Here is a 23,041-nt window from a genome sequence, read left to right on the forward strand (position 1 = left end):
CGCCTTGGTAACCAGTGACCATACCGTATGTCGTGAGCTCGACGTAGTTGATGTCAAGCAGGCACGAGGGGTGGTATCCCTCACAGGGCCTAACAATGCTGTGGGGGGTCACAGGCTGGGGGAGGAAAAGACTCGATGAATAAAGTTAGAGAAAATCACAAAACTACAACAAAGTCACCATTATCAGAAAGCCTATAAACATGGTTTAATACCTGTCTGGAGTATCTCCATTTTATGGGTCACCACCAACATACAGTCCCACTCTGAGGAACATCTCTCCCCTCCAACGAAGAGTTCCATGAAAAAAAAAAAAAAACACACCTTCAACCCACTCCAACATACAGCTCCCCCCATGTGCAAAACATCATTCCCCTTCCTTCAGCAAGTAACCCAATTTCCCTCCCTTCAGTCTTCTCCAACATACAGTCCCATGTAAGAATCTTTACTCCACTCCCTTCAGCCCCTCCAACTTACAGTCCCATGTGAGAAACTTTACTAGTCTCCCTTCAGTGTCCTCCAACATATAGTCCCTTGTAATAACCTTCACCCCCCTCCAACATACAATTATCCCATATAAATAACATCACTCCCCTCCCTTCATTCTCCTCCTGCAAACAGTCCTATGTAAATAATATCACTCCCCTCCTTTCAGTCCCCTCCACCAGACAGTCCTATGTAAATAACATCAATCCCCTCCAACATACAATTATCCCATATAAATAACATCACTCCCCTCCCTTCAGTCCCCTCCTGCAGACAGTCCTGTGTAAATAACATCACTCCCCTCCTGCAAACAGTCCCATGTAAATAACATCACTCCCCTCCACCAGACAGTCCTATGTAAATAACATCAATCCTCTCCCTTCAGTCCACTCCAACATACAATTATCCCATATAAATAACATCAGTCCCCTCCTGCAGACAGTCCTATGTAAATAATATCACTCCCCTCTTTTCAGTCCCATCCACCAGACAGTCCTATGTAAATAACATCACTCCCCTCCTTTCAGTCCCCTCTATCAGACAGTCCTATGTAAATAACATCACTCCCCTCCTTTCAGTCCCCTCTATCAGACAGTCCTATGTAAATAACATCACTCCCCTCCTTTCAGTCCCCTCTATCAGACAGTCCTATGTAAATAACATCACTCCCCTCCATCATACAGTTACATAATAAAATAAAAAACCTTCCTTCAAAATCTCTACCATACAGTCTCCTGTAATTAAAAAACAACATAATTTCAAATAAAAATAAAAAATAGTCCCATGTCAAAGGAACCCCATTTCCCCCTCCACACACGGGGCCAACCTGTGACTCCCCTCATCTCAAGCGTGCGTACACTGACGTTTCTTTCGTAATCCTCGCGGCCCCGCCCATTAGACCACGAGACTCCACCTCTTCCCGTGACATCAGAAGCAGGTCCCTTCGTAGACACGACACAGATGGGTGTGTGGGGAGGTGGAGAACTACATTTCCCAGAAGTCTCCACGCCACTTCCCGTTTAAAGGATCGGGAGTCAGCTGAGCGATTGTAAACAAACTGGGCTTTTTCCTCAAGGGCCTGTAAAGAGCTGTACGGCGTGTTAGGGGCCACAGGACGACTCAGGGGCCCAGTAGTGCTGAGCGCACATCAGGGGGAAGCTGCCATAGAATACCATCTGCTATATTCAGAGCACAAAGCATCAGCGACATGGAGGAAAACAAGGTAAGAGCATAAGAAGCCAAATTCTGCTATAATCTACAGCTGCCTGCTCCATTATAACCAGTGCAGCGCTTACTGGACCAGTCTGCTGGGGAGGAGGACCACTGGCCAGGACCAGGGCTGTCATGACAACCTGGACTGCCACAGGGGAGGGTGATGCCCCCAGGGCTGGACCTCCTGAGCAGCGCTCACAATCTCATTGGCTGACTCCTGGAATCTGTTGGCAGTTTGCTGACAGACACGCCCCCTCAGCAGTTTGCTGACAGACACGCCCCCTCATGTCTTAGGCTAGTTTCACACTAGCGTTCGGCTGTCCGCTCGTGAGCTCCGTTTGAAGGGGCTCACGAGCGGACCCGAACGCTTCCGTCCAGCCCTGATGCAGTCTGAATGGATGCGGATCCGCTCAGACTGCATCAGTCTGGCGGCGTTCAGCCTCCGCTCAGCAGGCGGACACCTGAACGCTGCTTGCAGCGTTCGGGTGTCCGCCTGGCCGTGCGGAGGCGTGCGGATCCGTCCAGACTTACAATGTAAGTCAATGGGGACGGATCCGTTTGAAGATGCCACAATATGGCTCAATCTTCAAACGGATCCGTCCCCCATTGACTTTCAATGTAAAAGTCTGGACGGATCCGCTCAGGCTAATTTCACACTTAGCCATTTTTTGCCAATATAATGCAGACGGATCCGTTCTGAACGGAGCCTCCGTCTGCATTAATATGAGCGGATCCGTTCAGAACGGATCCGATCGAACGCTAGTGTGAAAGTAGCCTTACCTGCTCTATGCTGCATTGCATTGTGGGATAGTGTGTAATCACTAAGGGCCGCTTCACACGAGCGGATGCCGTGCGTGGCATCCGCTCCGTGAAAGAGTGCCAAGACCCGCTGCAGACTGCAGAGGCACGGAGCGGTAACATGACTGTTAATGCTCCGTGCCTCTCTGTGATCTCTTTACTACGAAATCACAGTTGTCACTGTGATTTCGTAGTAAAGAGATCACAGAGAGGCACGGAGCATTAACAGTCATGTTACCGCTCCGTGCCTCTGCAGTCTGCAGCGGGTCTTGGCACTCTTTCACGGAGCGGATGCCACGCACGGCATCCGCTCGTGTGAAGCGGCCCTAAGGCTCCCACAATGCATTATCATGCTGTCTACAGATGCCAAACAAGCAGGAAACCAGCAGAATTGTGAGCGCAGCTCTGGATGTGATTGGAGTAATACATATCGATGTCAGAATACAGTATCTCAGGCCAATCATCTTTACAGGTATCTGGAGGAAAGGTGAAGAAGCCTGGAAAGAGGGGGAGGAAACCAGCCAAAATTGACCTGAAAGCCAAACTGGAGCGAAGCCGTCAGAGCGCGCGGGAATGTCGAGCCCGGAAGAAACTGCGTTACCAGTACCTGGAGGAGTTGGTGTCCAGCCGGGAACGAGCCATCTGTGCGCTGAGGGAGGAGCTGGAGATGGTAAGTGAAAGACTTCCTAAATACTAGTACCCACTCGAGCCCGTAAAACGCTGGCCTTTGATATCCCCTGTGCGGCTTGAGGGTGATCTTAAAGGGAACCTGTCACCAGGATTTTGTGTATAGAGCTGAGGACATGGGTTGCTAGATGGCTGCTAGCACATCCGCAATACCCAGTCCCCATAGCTCTGTGTGCTTTTATTTTGTATTTAAAAAAAAAAACGATTTGATACATATGCAAATTAACCAGAGAGGAGTCCTGTCCCTGAGAGAGGAGTCCTGTCCCTGAGAGAGGAGTCCTGTCCCTGAGAGAGGAGTCCTGTCCCTGAGAGAGGAGTCCTGTCCCTGAGAGAGGAGTCCTGTCCCTGAGAGAGGAGTCCTGTCCCTGAGAGAGGAGTCCTGTCCCTGAGAGAGGAGTCCTGTCCCTGAGAGAGGAGTCCTGTCCCTGAGAGAGGAGTCCTGTCCCTGAGAGAGGAGTCCTGTCCCTGACTGATACTCAAAATCCAGATGACAGGTTGCCTTTAATTTAGGCATATCCTCCGCCATTCTGTGTGCCAGTCCCTAGTGGAGTAGATTTCAGTTGTCATTTATGCCAGTAAATTTGCCGGGGCTGCTGGTCCTGCCACACCCTGCCCCACCAGTCCCCAGTGGTGAAAATGGGATAAAGACGCAACATGGACCTGTGTTACTTTTTAATGGCAGTGTCTGGCATAGAGGGACGTAATACATTATTCCCATTATCTTCTATTCCTCTACTATATTTCTTGTATCCAGAAGCTGAAAACCAGTATTACAGCTGAGGGTTTGCTGCAGTTAAATATTAGAATAAGATGTCGCACTAAGGAAAATGGACACCAAACTGGTGCACCTGTATAATTGAGACCACTCACTCAATATATGAAGGATAAACGCTAGATAGTATAACAGGGCACTCAAGAAACCGTGACCATGTGGTTAAACCAGTTAAGGACTTTATTGATAGTATAATCGATGTTTAAAATTCGATTGTATATTCGATAACATGGAAAAAAAATATTCGATAGCACAGAAAAATCGATATGCACAAATGGTAAAAACAAAACAATATACAGTAAAAATCGATAATCTTAGAAACCACAGTCACTGAATTATTAGATCATTCGATCCGATCTTGGTATATACACCTGGGTATCGATATACTGAGGTAAAATCTTTATATCCCACTCTCGATTACAGCAGCGTCCCGCCGAAAACGAAGTAGGTAGCGGCGTCCCGCTACAAAGTTACTTGCAAGTAAGGGTTGATTACCTTAGAATCGACCGAAGAGTCTCCAGACTTTAGATCGTTTCCTCTCCTCGAATGTGCCTATAGTTGTACAGCACGATTTGTCAAGAGGCTCTGTGATTCTATTTAAACGTCACTGCCCAAACCATCAAATCTACTTCGTTTTCGGCGGGACGCTGCTGTAATCGAGAGTGGGATATAAAGATTTTACCTCAATATATCGATACCCAGGTGTATATACCAAGATCGGATCGAATGATCTAATAATTCAGTGACTGTGGTTTCTAAGATTATCGATTTTTACTGTATATTTTGTTTTTACCATTTGTGCATATCAATTTTTCTGTGCTATCGAATATTTTTATTCCATGTTATCGAATATCATCGAATATACAATCAAATTTTAAACATGGATTTTACTATCAATAAAGTCCTTAACTGGTTTAACCACATGGTCACGGTTTCTTGAGTGCCCTGTTATACTATCTAGGGTTCGCTGCAGTTGTATCCAGTGTAGGCAGCCCTTTGTGATCTAATCTGCCTTGACTTCAGACTGATACATTGTACCAAACTATCATCTTGTGCTGTGGATGCGATTCAATAGACTGATGCTGTGTCCGCTCTGGGCAGGTTTACAGCCTCTGGGTATAGAAGGGAATGCTTCATGGCTCTCCTACCTGAAATGGCTGATAACAGAGAGCAATAAGACTATGTTTACCTGTAAATGGAAGGGAGATAGAAATGTATAGAAAGTCAGGTGGGAGACATCAGAATCACAAGTCCTGAAGCGCCACCTTGTGGTAGGGTCTCTTTCATACAGTTTCCTGCTGCAGCTGCCTTTTAGGGTTCACATCTCTGCTAAAATAATCCGGTAGTCTGTTTCAGCAGAGCAAGAGTTACTGTACCCGTCTGTCTACTGCCACATCCCCATTCACTATAATGGGAACCGGCAGCTTTCCATCCTAAATGGTGGCATTTAAGCTAGATCCCATTAAAGTCAATGGGGATCCGGCTATGACAGATACAGTAACGTCAGTAATTTGTTACTCTGCCGAAACAGACGACTGGATGATTATATTAGCGGAGATGTGAACCTACCCATACAGTGTAAGGGCTCATGCACGCGGCCGTTCCGTGCATTGGGGACCGCAATGTGCGGTCCCCAATGCACGGGCAACATCCGTGTGGCGGCCAGGACGGATCAAGACCCATTGAACATGTTCTATTTTTTTTTTGCGGTGCGGAGGCACGGACAGAAATGCCACGGAAGCACTCCTTAGTGCTTCTGATCCGCATCTCCCAGATTGCGGATCCATTCAGTGTTTTTGACCCAGATCTGTTCTTGGCTCACAATCAGGCCTCTTGCACACAACGTATGGCTTTTTCAGTATTTTTGTGGTCCGCGTTTTAACCGATCCACTGTTCTGTTTTTTTTTGTTTCCGTTCCTTAGTTCTGCAAAAAATCTCCGTATGCTTTCCGTATGCTATCCGTTGTTTGTAGATCGCAAACAGAAACATAAAATGTTTAATCATTAATATAATGTACAGTAATGTGTTTTAACAGTTATACACATGGGCAAAGTGGGCATGGATCTGCAAAAAACAGATGACATACGGATGTGTTCCGTATGCATTCCGAATTTTTTGCGGACCCATTGACTTGAATGGAGCCACAGATCGTTATTTGCAGGCAATAATGGGACAAGTTCTATCTTTCAGCGGAACGGATTTACGGAAATGCGGATACGGAATGCATACGAAGTATATTCCGTATTTTTAGCGGAACCATTGAAATAAATGGTTTCACATATGGACCGCAAACTGAATCCGCAAGAGGCCTCGCTGATCAAACACTGACTCTGCCCTCTTTTATGGCTTTTTTTTTTTTTAACCTGCTTATTTTTTGTATTCATTTTGGTAGCTCAAAGTAAATGTTAAATTATGAAATGCAGGGGGTTTTTTTGTCTGAAATTTTTTTCTAAAAAAATCTCCCAAACGCAAGCGATATAGAGAAAAAAATACAAGTAGTTTCTTGGACCTTTTTTAATTTTTCTCCTAAAAACTGTAGTGATCATTATATGCGCCATGTACTGTCCGTGGCCCCTTCCCCCTCTGTGGCCGTTGACGTGATATTCAGTTTTATTGGGTTGTATTATCGTTTACCCTTCTCTGTTCTGATCCATCTAGTACAAGCAGTGGTGTAAAGCGATGGATCAAGGTAAAATTCCATCTGAAATCCGAGCTCTTCTCACCGGAGAGGAACTTAATAAATCTTCAAATTCCAGTAAACAGCAAAGATCCGTAAAAACAGAACCAGCTGAGAAATGAAAGTGTGAGTAGCCGCTTATCTCTGCACCACGTACTGGTAATAAGTATGTATGGTATTGTGGGGCGGGGTTGGATAAATTAGATGTATTGACAAGTTACAGCCTTCCACCCCCTCCGCAAAAATTGAGGAGTATTCCGGTTATATGAAGTTATTCCATTTCCACAGGATAGGGGATAACTATTAAATCACTGGATATCCTACAGCTGGGCCCCCCATCGATCAAGAGAACAGGAACCCTGTACCCCATGGAACCCCACCCCAGGTCGAGCATGCACACAGCACCTCCATTCATATCTATGGGAGTTTCGGTTGTAGCTGAGCTCTGAACTCAGCTGTTCATTTTGGGGGTGGCTCCACGGGGTACGGGGTCCCCATTGTCGTGATCGGTTGGAGTCCTAGCAGCTATTGTCAGTCATATAACCAGAATACCCAGAAGTATTTTATACCGATGACCTATTCTCAGGATAAGTCATCAGTATCTGAATGGTGGGGGTCTGACACCTGGGGTCTCTGCTGATCAGCTGTTGGAGAAGGCACCGGCGCTCCTGCGAGCACCGCTGCCTTTTCGCCATGTACCAAGCACAGCTCCGTAAATTGTATAGCGGCAGTGCTTGGTATCGCGCTCAGCCCCATTCCCTTCAATGGGGGTGAGCTGCTCCTAGTGACCAATGAACGTGGCCTAGGAAAAGCAGAGAGAAGACTGCGGTGCCGGCGCCCTCTCAAACCGCTGATCGTCGGGGGTCCCGGGTGTTGGACCCTCACCAATCAGATACTGATGACCTATCCAGAGGATTGGTCATCAGTATAAAAATCTTGGAAAACCTCTTTAAAGCAAAACTCCGGGAAAAGTTTTTTTTATTGTTTGGCGCACTTGTATCTTGCATCCAGCAAATAGCCATGCTGCAAATTTTCTTTGTGATGGGTTACTTCTAAAATGATCACTCCTTTTCCATTCCTCGGTTGTACTATGTGACCTGCACACTGACTCTACAGTTCAGCATCTCAGAGACACTGACCAGTGTCAGACCCCCCTTCTCCCCCTCCCACTGATCTGATGGCCATCTATATCAAACCTCTTTAAGAGGTTAAGGCCTTTTTTTTCATCCTTTCATTCTGAAAGCTGTAACTTTTTTTTTTTTTGTTAAAACATTCCCACTGTTGTTGTGTTTTCAACTCTGATTCACACCACAGTCACAGCACTCACTCTGTCTCCTGTTTTTACCTTACCAACATTCGGTTGGATTTAAGGACGGAGATGGAAGTAGTAAGACTGCAGGATCTGACCACGTAAGGTTTGTTTGTGGTCTGTAACCATGGAGACACAAAACAGTCGCAGTATTTAACCAAGGCCGTTTGCAAAGTTCATTTTCATTTTAGAGGCAGAGGGGAAATAAAAATTGGTTGTGAAGGGATACGTGGGCTTTAAGGGCATATACACATGGCGTGTTATGGAACTGTAGGCACTCCGTACAAAATGTAAATTTTGTTTTATTTTGATAGGAGCGGTGTGTTCTTTTATTGGTTGGACACGTCTAGGCACAGACGGCTGTGTGGAGGAAACGGGGTCTGGCAGCTAAGAATCTATTATGGCCCCTCTGGACCCAAGACCCCTGATCGTAACATCAGACAGGAATGGAAGTCACATTGGACTCATGTTTCTCTTGTGTTTGTGACGGCACGTCACCTCCCTGTCCGTAGCCAAGGAGAGAGACCGACCTTGCTCCCCAAATAGGCTCCAGGGATTAGATACTTGGTGTTCTGCTTTTAGTGCTATAAGAAGCTAGTCTCCTTACTATTCTGTAACTACATGCTCCAGTATGCAATGCAGAATTGTGCAGGTCCATTTAGGCAGAGTTCTTGGGGGGACAGACGTGCATTCAATGGGTATATCTGAAGTTAGCAGTGGCTGGAGCGTCAGCATCTATTGTCCGTTCTGCTTGATGTTGTCTGTCAGTTCAGCTAACTGTAGCTTTACAGCTCTGCTACATTACAGCCATAGACATACACACAAAGTGCCCTTAAAGGGATTCTCTGAATTTGACAGAAAGTAGCACATCATGTGTCCTGTCCAGAAAAAAACAACCAGTGGTATGCTACAGATATGAGGAAATCCTATCACTGCACAAAATACAACATTCCGCTTCCTAGCTTAAAGGGTAACTCTACCCAAAACGAATCCTTTCCTTACTCCCTTATAACTTCTGGTTTAGTCATGCATAGCTTTGAGTTTCATACCTCTTCATATATTATTGGGGACAACCCCCCTCCCCCCAGTTATTAACATCACCAAATGAAATAAGCTAAATATAGGGGAACTCCAGCAGAATTCATTACAATATATCATAATCAGCTAGGTTAGCATTCTGCAGGTTATCTTGGATAGCATAGCTTGCATCATTCCATATTCTGTGTGTCTGCTCAGGTAAAACCGAATAACAGAACTGAATGTTATACGTTATTTAAAGGGACAGTACACCTGGGACTTGTTTAGAGACAAAACTGTGCAGAATTTTTTTGTGCAATAAAATAATAAAAACTTGGAGAGGTGACCTGTTCATTCTGTGCAACAGATTTCTGATAATCCGACGTGTCTCGGGTAGGGCTGCAGCTATCGATTATTTTAGCAATCAAGTACTCTAATATGAAAAAACTAATTAAAAAAACATTTTCTATAAAAATTCATCAGCCCCCCCCCCCCATGCCATCATCAGACCTCCCCTGCCCTTAAGACTTCCGCCCCCCCCCTCCATGCCATTAGTCCTCAGCAGTGCCATCAGCTCCCCCCAGTAGCATCAGTTCCTCCTCCAGTACCATCAGCTCCCCCACAATGCCATGAACTACCCCATGCCATCACTTCCCCCCACTCCCCCTCCTAGCCATCAGTGCCCAGCCGCAGCGCAGGTCAAATCAAATGCTTACCTCTCCTGCTAGGGGCGCCACCGACACTCCACAGATCTTGCATCCTCTTCTTCACACGATGCATTGGGACCTGACATCACACAGCGTCAGGTCATACTTCCTGATGATGTGTGTACGTCAGGAGGACAGTGCAGCGCGGTGCCAGCCGGAGGGAGCGGTGATTAATAGGTGTCAAGTTAATGTGAGTACTCGTTTCATCCCTAGTCTCAGGGTTATTGGAGTTATTTGGGGGCATTTTGTAGTGTCTTTTCAAATCGCTTTACAGGTGATGATTAAAAATTGTTTCCTTACAGGATACTAAGGCCCCGAGTGCAAAATATTGTAAGGCCTCTTTCACACGAGCGTGATGGATTAGGCTACTTTCACACCTGCGTTCAGGTGTCCGCTCGTGAGCTCCGTTTGAAGGGGCTCACAAGCGGCCCTGAATGCAGCCGTCCAGCCCTGATGCATTCTCAGTGGAGGCGGATCCACTGAGAATGCATCCGTCTGCCAGCGCTCAGCCTCCGCTCCGCTCAGTGAGCGGACACCTGAACGCTGCAAGCAGCGTTCGGGTGTCCGCCTGGCCGTGCGGAGGCGAGCGGATCCGTTCCGACTTACAATGTAAGTCAATGGGGACGGATCCGCTTGAAGATGACACCATATGGCTCAATCTTCAAGCGGATCCGTCCCCCATTGACTTTCAATGTAAAGTCTGAACGGATCCGCTCAGGCTACTTTCACACTTAGAAAATTTTTCTAAGTTATAATGCAGACTGATCCGTTCTGAACGGAGCCTCCGTCTGCATTAATATGAGCGGATCCGTTCAGAACGGATCCGATCGAACGCAGGTGTGAAAGTAGCCTTAGGTCCGGATGCATTCAGGGTGCGTTCAGTGAAACTCGCACTATTTTGCAAGCAAGTTCAGTCAGTTTTGTCTGCGATTGCGTTCAGTTTTTTTCCGCGCGGGTGCAATGCGTTTTGATGTTCCCTTTTTTCACGCGCATGATAAAAAACTGAAGGTTTACAAACAACATCTCTTAGCAACCATCAGTGAAAAACGCATCACACCTGCACTTGCTTGCGGATGCAATGCGTTATTCACGCAGCCCTATTCACTTCTATGGAGCCAGGGCTGCGTGAAAAACGGTGAATATAGAACATTCTGCGATTTTCACGCAACGCAGAACTGATGCGTGAAAAACAACGCTCATGTACACAGCCCCATTGAAATGAATGGGTCTGGATTCAGTGCGGGTGCAATGCGTTCATGTCATGCATTGCACCCGAACGGAAAACTCGCTCGTGTGAAAGGGGCATAATGCGTTTTGCACTCGCGCGAGAAAAATCGCGCGTGTTTGGTACCAAAACCCGAACTTCTTCACAGAAGTTCGGGCTTGGGATCGGTGTTCTGTAGATTGTATTATTTTCCCTTATAACATGGTTATAAGGGAAAATAATAGCATTCTGAATACAGAATGCATAGTAAAATAGCGCTGGAAGGGTTAAAAAAAAATAAAAAATAATTTAACTCGCCTTAGTCCACTTGTTCGCGTAGCCGGCATCTCCTTCTGTCTTCATCTTAGCTTTGTGTAGCAACAAGGACCTGTGGTGATGTCACTCCGGTCATCACATGATCCATCACCATGGTAAAAGATCATGTGATGACTGTGACGTCACCAAAGGTCCTTGTTGCTACACAAAGCTAAGATGAAGACAGACAGAAGAGATGCCGGGCAGCGCGAACAAGTGGACTAAGGTGAGTTAAGTTATTTATTTTTTTTTTTTAACCCCTCCAGCGCTATTTGACTATGCATTCTGTATTCAGAATGCTATCATTTTCTCTTATAACCATGTTATAAGGGAAAATAATAATGATCGGGTCTCCATCCCGATCGTCTCCTAGCAACCGTGCGTGAAAATTGCACCGCATCCGCACTTGCTTGCGGATGCTTGCGATTTTCACGCAACCCCATTCACTTCTATGGGGCCTGCGTTGCGTGGATTATCGCAACGCAACGCACAAAGAGGAGCATGCTGCGATTTTCACGCAACGCATAAGTGATGTGTGAAAATCACCGCTCATGTAAACAGCCCCATATAAATGAATGGGTCGGTATTCAGTGCGGGTGCAATGCGTTCAACTCGCGCATCGCATATGCGCGGAATACTCGCCCCCTGTGAAAGGGGCCTAAGTCATCCATGTTCTGTCAGTGGCTTTCATCGTTGCATAGATTTCACTGGGAGTGCAGCAGAGACCGAAGTTAGTGCATATCTCTGTTTTTCTATGTCTTTCCACTGTATGTGGAGAATCACTGACTGTCATCACGTTCGAGCACCGGTCCTGAGCTTGCAGTCAGCAGCGAATGTTCACCGCAGCCAGGTGAATGCTAATTTTTTATTTTTTTTTGCAAAAGCAGAGAAGGAGGGCACTAATGGGGGCATTACTCTTACTGGGGGCACTAATGGGGGACATTATTCTTACTGGTGGCATTGTTCTTACTGGCCACTAATGTGGCCATTACTAATTCTGGGACTTACCCAGGGCGCTCCACTATAACTTCAGAGCGCCCCACGCGCATGGATCACATGATCGCATGGCATCTTTACTGTTGGCGTTCAGCTCGGACCTTCACCTGACTGCAGAACCAGGTATGTGGACCTTTAATAAAACTAGTTGAGTACCCCTGGTGTAGAGGTTCTGTACCCCAGAACCTCAATGATCTGAGGTCTGTCCTTCAAGAAGAGTGAGATGCCATTCCTCAGCAGACAATTAGGCGACTTGTGAACAGCATGAGACATCGTCGTCAAGCTGTAATAGATGCTCAAGGCCACATGACAAGTTTTTGAGACATTGAAATTTTTGTGGTGGTATACCCACCACTGGTGTTCGCTTTTGTTTCAATTAATTGTTTGAGATGTGGAAATCATAATTTCATGCTTCTACTTAAATGCCCTACTTTCATGGTATAATATCACTGTAGCGTAAACTTTTTACGTTTTCCATAAATTTTACCCGAAAGCCAAAGATATATATATATTTTTTTTATGCACTTATATAGCGCTACTATATCCTGCAATGCTTTTACAGACATTATCTTCCAACTGTCCCCAATGGGGCTCACAATCTAAGGTCCCTATCAGTATGTCTTTTGAGTGTGGGAGGAAACTGGAGTACCCAGAGGAAACCCACCCAAACACAGGGAGAACATACAAACTCCATGCAGATGTTATCCTTGGTCAGATTTGAACCTAGGACCCCAGCGCTGCAAGGCACCAGTGCTAATCACTGATTATATATTAATATTTATAGCTGTTCTTCCTGACCTTCCTAGTTAAAAAAATATATACAATGCAACAAGAGTAGTCATGTCATCTACAATGCAGATGTATGCAGGACTCAAGACCTGAGGAAAGCTGAGTGACAATTGGAATGTTCAGTGAGATGGTAATTAATAAATACAATTAATTAATGATCGAGATTCCTTCTTATAGCCAAAATCAGGGATTTACCGTATTTTTTGCCATATAAGACGCACTGGCCCATAAGACGCACCTAGGTTTTTGAGGAGGAAAATAAGAAAAAATATATTTTTAACCAAAAGGTGTGCTTTTGGTGGGTTTGAACTAATGGTGGTCTGTGCATGACACTGTTATGGGGGGATCTGTGGATGGCACTGTTATGGGGGGATCTGTGGATGGCGCTGTTATGTGGGGGATCTGTGGATGGCATTATGATGGTGGGGGGATCTGTGGATGGCATTATGATGGTAGGGGGGATCTGTGGATGGCATTATGATGGTAGGGGGGATCTGTGGATGGCATTATGATGGTGGGGGGATCTGTGGATGGCACTGTTATGGGGTGGTGGATCTGTGGATGACACTGCTATATGTGTCATCCACAGATCCCCCCCATAACAGTCCCATCCACAGATCCCCCCCATCATAATGCCACCCACAGATCCCCCCCCACCATCATAATGCCATCCACAGATCCCCCCCCATCATAATGCCATCCACAGACCCCCCCCCCCCCCTTCATTATCCCATTCACAGATACCTAGCGAGGGACTGTAGTAGGCGGGGAGAGCGGCGGGGCCGTGCAGGCACTGTACTCTGGCCCCGCCGCTCAGTATGTACTGTATTATACGTAGTGTTAATCATCAGATCTAAACTGAATAATGATGTGCTCCCCATGTGTACCGTACTTACATGTCACGCTCCTGTAGTAAGCACTAGCAGCTAGCAGGCAGGCCGGGCGGCCGTAACTCACGGAGGTCACAAGCCTGCTCCGCCTACTTCATTCATAAACGTATTTAGTTCAGATGGTTTCAAGCGTGTGGGGCGGCAACCAGGTGAGGAGTACAAAGACAAGTGTGTCTTGTCTCCAGTCAAGCATGGTGGTGGGAGTGTCATGGTTTGGGGCTGCATGAGTGCTGCCGGCAGTGGGAAGCTACAGTTCATTGAGGGAACCATGAATGCCAATGTGTACTGTGACATAGTAAAGTAGAGCATAATCCCCTCCCTTCGGAAACTGGGCCGCAGGGCAGTATTCAAACATGATAACAACCCCAACCACACCTACAAGAGGACCGCTGCCTTGCTAAAGAAACTGAGGGTAAAGGTGCTGGACTGGCCAAGCAGGTCTTCAGACCTAAACACTATTGAGTATTTGTGGGGCATCCTCAAACGGAATGTGGATGTCACGATTAATGTGGGGGGGGGGACTCCACACTGAACACAGGAGAGAAGGAGAACAGTAGTAACTGGGCCTGGAAACTAGGGAAGAAACAGGTCAACTCCTAGACAACCCTAATCCGGGTCCTGACTACCTATCAATATGAATAGACCTTGAAAATAGGAATATTCATAAGCAGAATACCTAGGCCCTGATTTCCCTATAATGCCCTGGAATAAGTATAGGACCAGAGATAACCCATTCCTCCCCAGATGGACGAATAGAAGTCTCTGTCTCAGCCCCAGATACAACAACAGGGAATATAACAAATACAAACAAACGCGACACGTAACTTCTGTAGAGATGGAAGAACAGGAACACCAGAGAGGATCTCACACCATCTGAGCCAAACCCAAATGAAGCTATCAACCGCATAGTCAGAAGGGTGGGGTGAGACTACAAAGGGTAGAAGTGATGACCACTGAGCAACAGCTGAGAAAAGGAAAGTGGTCATTAACCCTATCAACACTGAATCAAAAGAAATCAAGGAGGCTGTTAGATTCCTCCACGCTCAGCCAATCTCCTTGATTTTCTGACATCAGTCACCTGAGGGACCGTGACAGTGGAGGAGCGCAAGGTCCCTAACATCCACTAGCTTTGTGATGTCATTGTGGAGGAGTGGAAGAGGATTCCAGTGACCACCTGTGAAGTTCTAGTGAACTCCATGCCCAAGAGAGTTAAGGCAGTGCTGGAAAATAATGGTGGCCACACAAAATATTGACACTTTGGGCACAATTTGGCCATTTTCACTTAGGGGTGTACTCACTTTTGTCGCCAGCGGTTTAGACAGTAATAGCTGTGTGTTTAGTTATGTTGAGGGCACACCACATATACACTGTTATACAAGCTGTACACTGACTACTTTACATTGTATCAAAGTCTCATATCTTCAGTGTTGTCCCATTAAAATATATAATAAAATATTTTAAAAAATGTGAGGGGTGTACTCTTGTGAGCTACTATATATATATATATCTATAGTACAGACCAAAAGTTTGGACACACCTTCTCATGGAGGCAAATGACACCACTCTTCCTCCACCATATTGTGATTAAGATAAATAAAAACACTGACAACTTTTTTCTTAATGGAATAGAAATGGCCGAAGTGCTTTATTAAGGGTAACCAAGATTAAAACCAATAAATAATTTAATAAATTAATTAATAATTAAAACCATAACAATAAATACCAATTTAAAACCATCCATATAGACCAAGATCCACTCAGCATCAGCTGAGCGATACAGCCCCTCTAATAAAGCACAGCTACAGATAGCACAAAATTAAAGGGAGGGAGGGCGGGCGCTGTCCAGATCCAAGGACAAATTACAGAGCTGGAAATCTCCCCCAGCAACAGGGCAGCAACCAATTAGAAGCTCCTCTTCAGTTGCCATACAGAATCTCCAACATAAACAAAACCAGCTCCAGCCGGATTCTTCTTCTTTGAGGTAAATTTACCTGTAAAATAAGAGCGGGAAAAGAAAGGGGTGGGGGGAGCAGAAAACACACTGCCTAGTAACTGACCTAAAATATGGGGGTCATTGCCCCCATGAGTCCCCTAAGCTAATCGCTCTGGTGGGCCCTCACATTCAAAGAGTTTTCTTTATTTTCATGACTATGAAAATTGTAGATTCACACTGAAGGCATCAAAACTATGAATTAACGCTTGTGGAATTATATACATAACAAAAAAGTGTGAAACAACTGAAAATATGTCATATTCTAGGTTCTTCAAAGTAGCCACCTTTTGCTTTGATTACTGTTTTGCACACTCTTGGCATTCTCTTGATGAGCTTCAAGAGGTAGTCATCTGAAATGGTTTTCACTTCATAGGTGTGCCCTGTCAGGTTTAATAAGTGGGATTTCTTGCCTTATAAATGGGGTTAGGACCATCAGTTGCATTGTGGAGAAGTCAGGTGGATACACAGCTGATAGTCCTACTGAATAGACTGTTAGCTGCTTTTTTCTTGCCATAATACAAATTCTAAGTAAAGAAAAACAAGTGGCCATCATTACTTTAAGAAATGAAGGTCAGTCAGTCCGAAAAATTGGGAAAACTTTGAAAGTGTCCCCAAGTGCAGTCACAAAAACCATCAAGCGCTACAAAGAAACTGGCTCACATGCGGACCGCCCCAGGAAAGGAAGACCAAGAGTCACCTCTGCTGCGGAGTTCATCCGAGTCACCAGCCTCAGAAATCGCAGGTTAACAGCAGCTCAGATTAGAGACCAGGTCAATGCCACACAGAGTTCTAGCAGCAGACACATCTCTAGAACAACTGTTAAGAGGAGACTGTGTGAATCAGGCCTTCATGGTAGAATATCTGCTAGGAAACCACTGCTAAGGACAGGCAACAAGCAGAAGAGACTTGTTTGGGCTAAAGAACACAAGGAATGGACATTAGACCAGTGGCAATCTGTGCTTTGGTACAGACCAAAAGTTTGGACACACCTTCTCATTCAAAGAGTTTTCTTTATTTTCATGACTATGAAAATTGTAGATTCACACTGAAGGCATCAAAACTATGAATTAACACATGTGGAATTATATACATAACAACAAAGTGTGAAACAACTGAAAATATGTCATATTCTAGGTTCTTCAAAGTAGCCACCTTTTGCTTTGATTACTGCTTTGCACACTCTTGGCATTCTCTTGATGAGCTTCAAGAGGTAGTCACCTGAAATGGTCTTCCAACAGTCTTGAAGGAGTTCCCAGAGATGCTTAGCACTTGTTGGCCCTTTTGCCTTCACTCTGCGGTCCAGCTCACCCCAAACCATCTCGATTGGGTTCAGGTCCGGTGACTGTGGAGGCCAGGTCACCCCATCACTCTCCTTCATGGTCAAATACCCCTTACACAGCCTGGAGGTGTGTTTGGGCTCATTGTCCTGTTGAAAAATAAATGATAGTCCAACTAAACGCAAACCGGATGGAATAGCATTCCGCTGCAAGATGCTGTGGTAGCCATGCTGGTTCAGTATGCCTTCAATTTTGAATAAATCCCCAACAGTGTCACCAGCAAAGCACCCCCACACCATCACACCTCCTCCTCCATGCTTCACGGTGGGAACCAGGCATGTAGAGTCCATCCGTTCACCTTTTTTGCATCGCACAAAGACACAGTGGTTGGAACCAAAGATCTCAAATTTGGACTCATCAGACCAAAGCACAGATTTCCACTGGTCTAATGTCCATTCCTTGTGTTCTTTAGCCCAAACAAGTCTCTTCTGCTTGTTGCCTGTCCTTAGCAGTGGTTTCCTAGCAGATATTCTACCATGAAGGCCTGATTCACACAGTCTCCTCTTAACAGTTGTTCTAGAGATGTGTCTGTTGCTAGAACTCTGTGTGGCATTGACCTGGTCTCTAATCTGAGCTGCTGTTAACCTGCGATTTCTGAGGCTGGTGACTCGGATGAACTTCTCCTCCGCAGCAGAGGTGACTCTTGGTCTTCCTTTCCTGGGGCGGTCCGCATGTGAGCCAGTTTCTTTGTAGCGCTTGATGGTTTTTGTGACTGCACTTAGGGACACTTTTAAAGTTTTCCCAATTTTTCGGACTGACTGACCTTCATTTCTTAAAGTAATGATGGCCACTTGTTTTTCTTTACTTAGCTGCATTTTTCTTGCCATAATACAAATTCTAACAGTCTATTCAGTAGGACTATCAGCTGTGTATCTACCTCACTTCTCCACACAACGCAACTGATGGTCCCAACCCCATTTATAAGGCAAGAAATCCCACTTATTAAACCTGACAGGGCACACCTGTGAAGTGAAAACCATTTCAGGTGACTACCTCTTGAAGCTCATCAAGAGAATGCCAAGAGTGTGCAAAGCAGTAATCAAAGCAAAAGGTGGCTACTTTGAAGAACCTAGAATATGACATATTTTCAGTTGTTTCACACTTTGTTGTTATGTATATAATTCCACATGTGTTAATTCATAGTTTTGATGCCTTCAGTGTGAATCTACAATTTTCATAGTTATGAAAATAAAGAAAAATCTTTGAATGAGGTGTGTCCAAACTTTTGGTCTGTACTGTATATATATATATAATTTCTTTTATGCAAGTTCTACTCCACTTCCACAGGGTTCTGTCCTAAGTCCTCTACTCTTCTCTCTCTACAAAGCCCCCATCGGACAGACTATCAGTACATTTGGCTATCAGTACCATCTCTATGCTGACAATACACAACTATACACTTCATCCCCTGACATCATCCCTGCTTTACTCCAAAACGAGAGAGGGGAAAAAATCCCGGAAAAAGAGCGTTAGTCTTAGACTTCCCTTGGACGGTATATCCAAAGGTGCTCTTTCGAAAAACAACCGGGCGCCACCAGGGAGGAGAGAGAAACCACTAGTGAATAAGTAGGTAGGTAGTGAGAGGCTGCCAGGAGTGGCTGAATATACAGCAATAATAGCTGTATACAGTAGTGATAAAGCAAAGGGAAAAAAACTGAGAACACAGTCACAATGAGGGTGCCAATCACCTGGGTAAAGTGAAGTGTGGTATAAGGAGTCAGAATAAATATTATAATAATGTTTAGAGTAAGTTTTTAGAATGTATATAGTCCGTGAACAATAGGACAGCCGTGTGCTATATAGAGGAACAGTTTGTATGTATCAACAAATAGTTAATAGTGGGTTTAGACCTCAGTATATAGCAGCATATAAAGGTAAATTAAAACCACAAACCAGTAGGTAAACATATACATATAGGTAACTCACTTCACAGGGGGAGATAGTCTAAGGGGATAACCATAAAACACCCAAAGGCTAAACTCCCCCGGCCAGGATCGCTTGTAGAATCACAAGAACAAACCGCAGTCACCACAGGAAGAGCTTCTGGAGTAATCCTTTTATTAGAATCAAGGCTCAACGCAATTCGGGGGCTGGGCAGATACCCCCTTTCCTCAGGAGCAATTAATATGCATAGGTACAAAATATAGAATATAATATTTTGTACCTATGCATATTAATTGCTCCTGAGGAAGGAGGTATCTGCCCAGCGCCCAAAACGCGTTGAGTCTTGATTCTAATAAAAGGATTACTCCAGAAGCTCTTCCTGTGGTGACTGCGGTTTGTTCTTGTGATTCTACAAGCGATCCTGGCCGGGGGAGTTTAGCCTTTGGGTGTTTTATGCTTATTCTTTAGACCAAGGATGCTCAACCTGCGGCCCTCCAGCTGTAGCAAAACTACAACTCCCAGCATTCCCAGACAGCCTACAGCTATCAGCCTACAGCAGGGCATGATGGAAGTTGTTTTACAACAGCTTGAGGGCCGCAGGTTGGGCATCCCTGCCTTAGGGCCCTTTTACACTTGCGTTGTCCGGATCCGGCATAGAGTTCCGTCGTCGGGGCTCTATGCCGGAAGAATCCAGGATTATCCTAATGCATTCTGAATGGAGAGAAATCCGTTCAGGATGCATCAGGATGTCTTCAGTTCCGGAACGGAACGTTTTTTGGCCGGAGAAAATACCGAAGCATGCTGCGCTTTTTGCTCCGGCCAAAAATCCTGAACACTTGCCGCAAGGCCGGATCCGGAATTAATGCCCATTGAAAAGCATTGATCCGGATCCGGCCTTAAGCTAAACGTCGTTTCGGCGCATTGCCGGACCCGACGTTTAGCTTTTTCTGAATGGTTACCATGGCTGCAAGGACGCTAAAGTCCTGGCAGCCATGGTAAAGTGTAGCGGGGGAGCAGCATACTTACCATCCGTGCGGCTCCCGGGGCGCTCCAGAGTGAGGTCAGGGCGCCCCAAGCGCATGGATCACGTGATCACATGGAACACGTCATCCATGCGCATGGAGCGCTCTGACGTCATTCTGGAGCGCCCCGTGAGCCGCACGGACTGTAAGTATACTGCTCCCTCGCTCCCTGCTCCTACTATGGCAACCAGGACTTTAATAGCGTCCTGGGTGCCATAGTAACACTGAACGCATTTTGAAAACGGATCCGTCTTCAAATGCTTTCAGTACACTTGCGTTTTTCCGGATCCGGCGTGTAATTCCAGCAAGTGGAGTACACGCCGGATCCGGACAACGCAAGGGTGAAAGGGCCCTAAGACTATCTCCCCCTGTGAAGTGAGTTACCTAAATGTATATGTTTACCTATTTTTATTTTTATTTACTGGTTTGTGGTTTTACTCCAAAACACCAGTAATTGTCTGGCAGCTGTCTGTAACATCATGTCCTCTCTGTATTTAAAGCTAAATCTCTCAAAAACTGAACTAATGTGCTTTACTATCTAGTAACTCACCTAAACTTGATATTTCAATATCGGTATGTGCCACTATCATAACTCCTGGGCAACACGCCCCCTGTCTTGGGGTCATGTTTGTCTTTCCTTTGTTCCCCACATCCAATCACTTACACGCTTTTGTCAAGAATATCGCCAGAATACGTCTTTTTTTTTTTTTTTACAGTGGAAATGACCAAAACTCTTATTGTTGCCTTGATTCATTGTCGTCCTGACTACTGTAATTCATTTCTAATCGGTCTCCCTCTCACTAAATCCCCCCCCCCCTTCAGTCTGTCCTAAATGCTGCAGCCAGGCTCATCTATCTGTCCACCAGCTATACTGATGCTACTAGCCTGTGCCAGTCACTTCACTGGTTGCCCATCCACCACAGAATACAGTTCAAACTTCTCACCCACAAAGCTCTCCACAGTGCTGCACCTCTATACATCTCCTCCCTCATCTCCATCTACCACCCTACTCGTGCTCTCCGTTCTGTTAGCGACCTAAGATTAATAACCTCCATAATTCGTACCTCTCACTCCCGTCTTCAAGACTTTTCTCGAGCTGCACCCACTCTCTGGAATGCTCTGCCCTATTGTAAGCTCTTGCAAGCAGGGCCCTCACTTCCCAGTGTTTCAGTTGTATATTAGCCAGTTACGTTGTAATGTCTTTTGTTTTGCAGATGAACCCTTTGCATTGTAAAGCGCTGCGGAATATGGTGGTGCTATATATAATGTATTGCGTAAGCAGAAACCCCAGGGGTGCTTATTGTGTGACAGTGACTCCTGCAAGCTCTAGCACTTTGTGCATACTTCACTCTCCCCGGCGGGAATCTGCTGCACCCACAACACAGACTAATTGGCAATTATAGATAGAGAAATGACTATCAATAAGCCAACTCTGGATTTAATTAAATCAGAGCGCCAGGCACAGCGCAGACGGGAAGGAATTAACAGCCCCCGGAGAAAAGTGATCTGCTTCTCACTACTGCAGGAAGAGACGCTTATTAGACAGAATCAGTTCAATCGACAAACAAGCGCTCGACTTGCAAGTCTTCAGGGCCTGGGCTCTCTGGGTTTAGGCTAGGGCTACACCAACACTTTTCCCACACTACCAAAAATCATTCTGATGTCACTTTCCATAGTGAATGCATTAGGTAACTTGAGTATCTCTTTAAAATCGCTGTAGCTATTTCCTACATGCTGAGATTTTGGAGCTTTATAGACTAAAATGAAATTCACATTTTAACTCTAGCAATTAAATTGTTCCAGCAAAGGATAAATGGGCTTTTCTGAGATTTTTGAACTGATAACCTAGCTTCCAGATAGGTCATCAGTATTTGATCAGTGGTCATCCAGCACCTGGGAACCCCACCAATCAGCTACTGCGAGCGCTGTTTTTTTCTCAATCAGCTGATCAGCGGGGGTCTTAGTGACATCACAGAGAATGCAGTCTATCCATTCCATAGAAAGCAGGGGTGATGTCAATGAGAATGCAACCTATTCATTTACTAGAGATCAGCAGTGACATCACAGAGAATGCAGCCTATCCATTCACTAGAGAGCAGTGGTGACATCACTGAGAATGCAGCCTATCCTTTCACTAGAGAGCAGCGGTGACATCACTAAGAATGCAGCCTATCCATTCATTAGAGAGCAGTGGTGACATCACAGAGAATGCAGCCTATCCATTCACTAGAGAACAGTGGTGACATCACAGAGAATGCAGCCTATCCTTTCACTAGAGAGCAGTGGTGACATCACTAAGAATGCAGCCTATCCATTCATTAGAGAGCAGTGGTGACATCACAGAGAATGCAGCCTATCCATTCACTAGAGAACAGTGGTGACATCACAGAGAATGGAGCCTATCCATTCACTAGAGAGCAGTGGTGACATTACAGAGAATGCAGCCTATCCATTCACTAGAGATCAGTGGTGACATCATGGAGAATGCAGCCTATCTATTCACTAGAAAGCAGTGGCAACATCACTGAGAATGCAGCCTATCCAGTCACTAGAGAGCAGCCGTGACATCATCACTGAGAATGCAGCCTATCCATTCACTAGAGAGCAGCCGTGACATCATCACTGAGAATGCAGCCTACGCATTCACTAGAGAGCAGCCGTGACATCATCACTGAGAATGCAGCCTATCCATTCACTAAAGAGCAGCCGTGACATCATCACTGAGAATGCAGCCTATCCATTCACTAGAGAGCAGCCGTGACATCATCATTGAGAATGCAGCCTACGCATTCACTAGAGAGCAGCCGTGACATCATCACTGAGAATGCAGCCTATCCATTCACTAAAGAGCAGCTGTGACATTATCACTGAGAATGCAGCCTATCCATTCACTAGAGAGCAGCCGTGACATCATCACTGAGAATGCAGCCTATCCGTTCACTAGAGAGC

The 23,041-nt window shown here is 45.5% G+C and overlaps 1 protein-coding gene across 1 annotated transcript; it reads left to right on the plus strand.

Annotated features, from left to right (window-relative positions):
• Positions 1-1,448: 1,448 nt before the first annotated feature.
• Positions 1,449-9,294, plus strand: CREBL2 (cAMP responsive element binding protein like 2). Its single transcript, XM_044277978.1, has 4 exons — positions 1,449-1,705; positions 2,966-3,163; positions 6,611-6,755; positions 8,253-9,294. Exons 1-3 carry the CDS (start codon positions 1,691-1,693, stop codon positions 6,749-6,751), a joined length of 354 nt encoding a protein of 117 aa, XP_044133913.1. The 5' UTR covers positions 1,449-1,690; the 3' UTR covers positions 6,752-6,755; positions 8,253-9,294.
• The last annotated feature ends 13,747 nt before the right edge of the window (positions 9,295-23,041 follow it).

This window comes from Bufo gargarizans, chromosome 2 (assembly GCF_014858855.1).
Source record: "Bufo gargarizans isolate SCDJY-AF-19 chromosome 2, ASM1485885v1, whole genome shotgun sequence".
NCBI classification, from domain to species: Eukaryota; Metazoa; Chordata; class Amphibia; order Anura; family Bufonidae; genus Bufo; species Bufo gargarizans.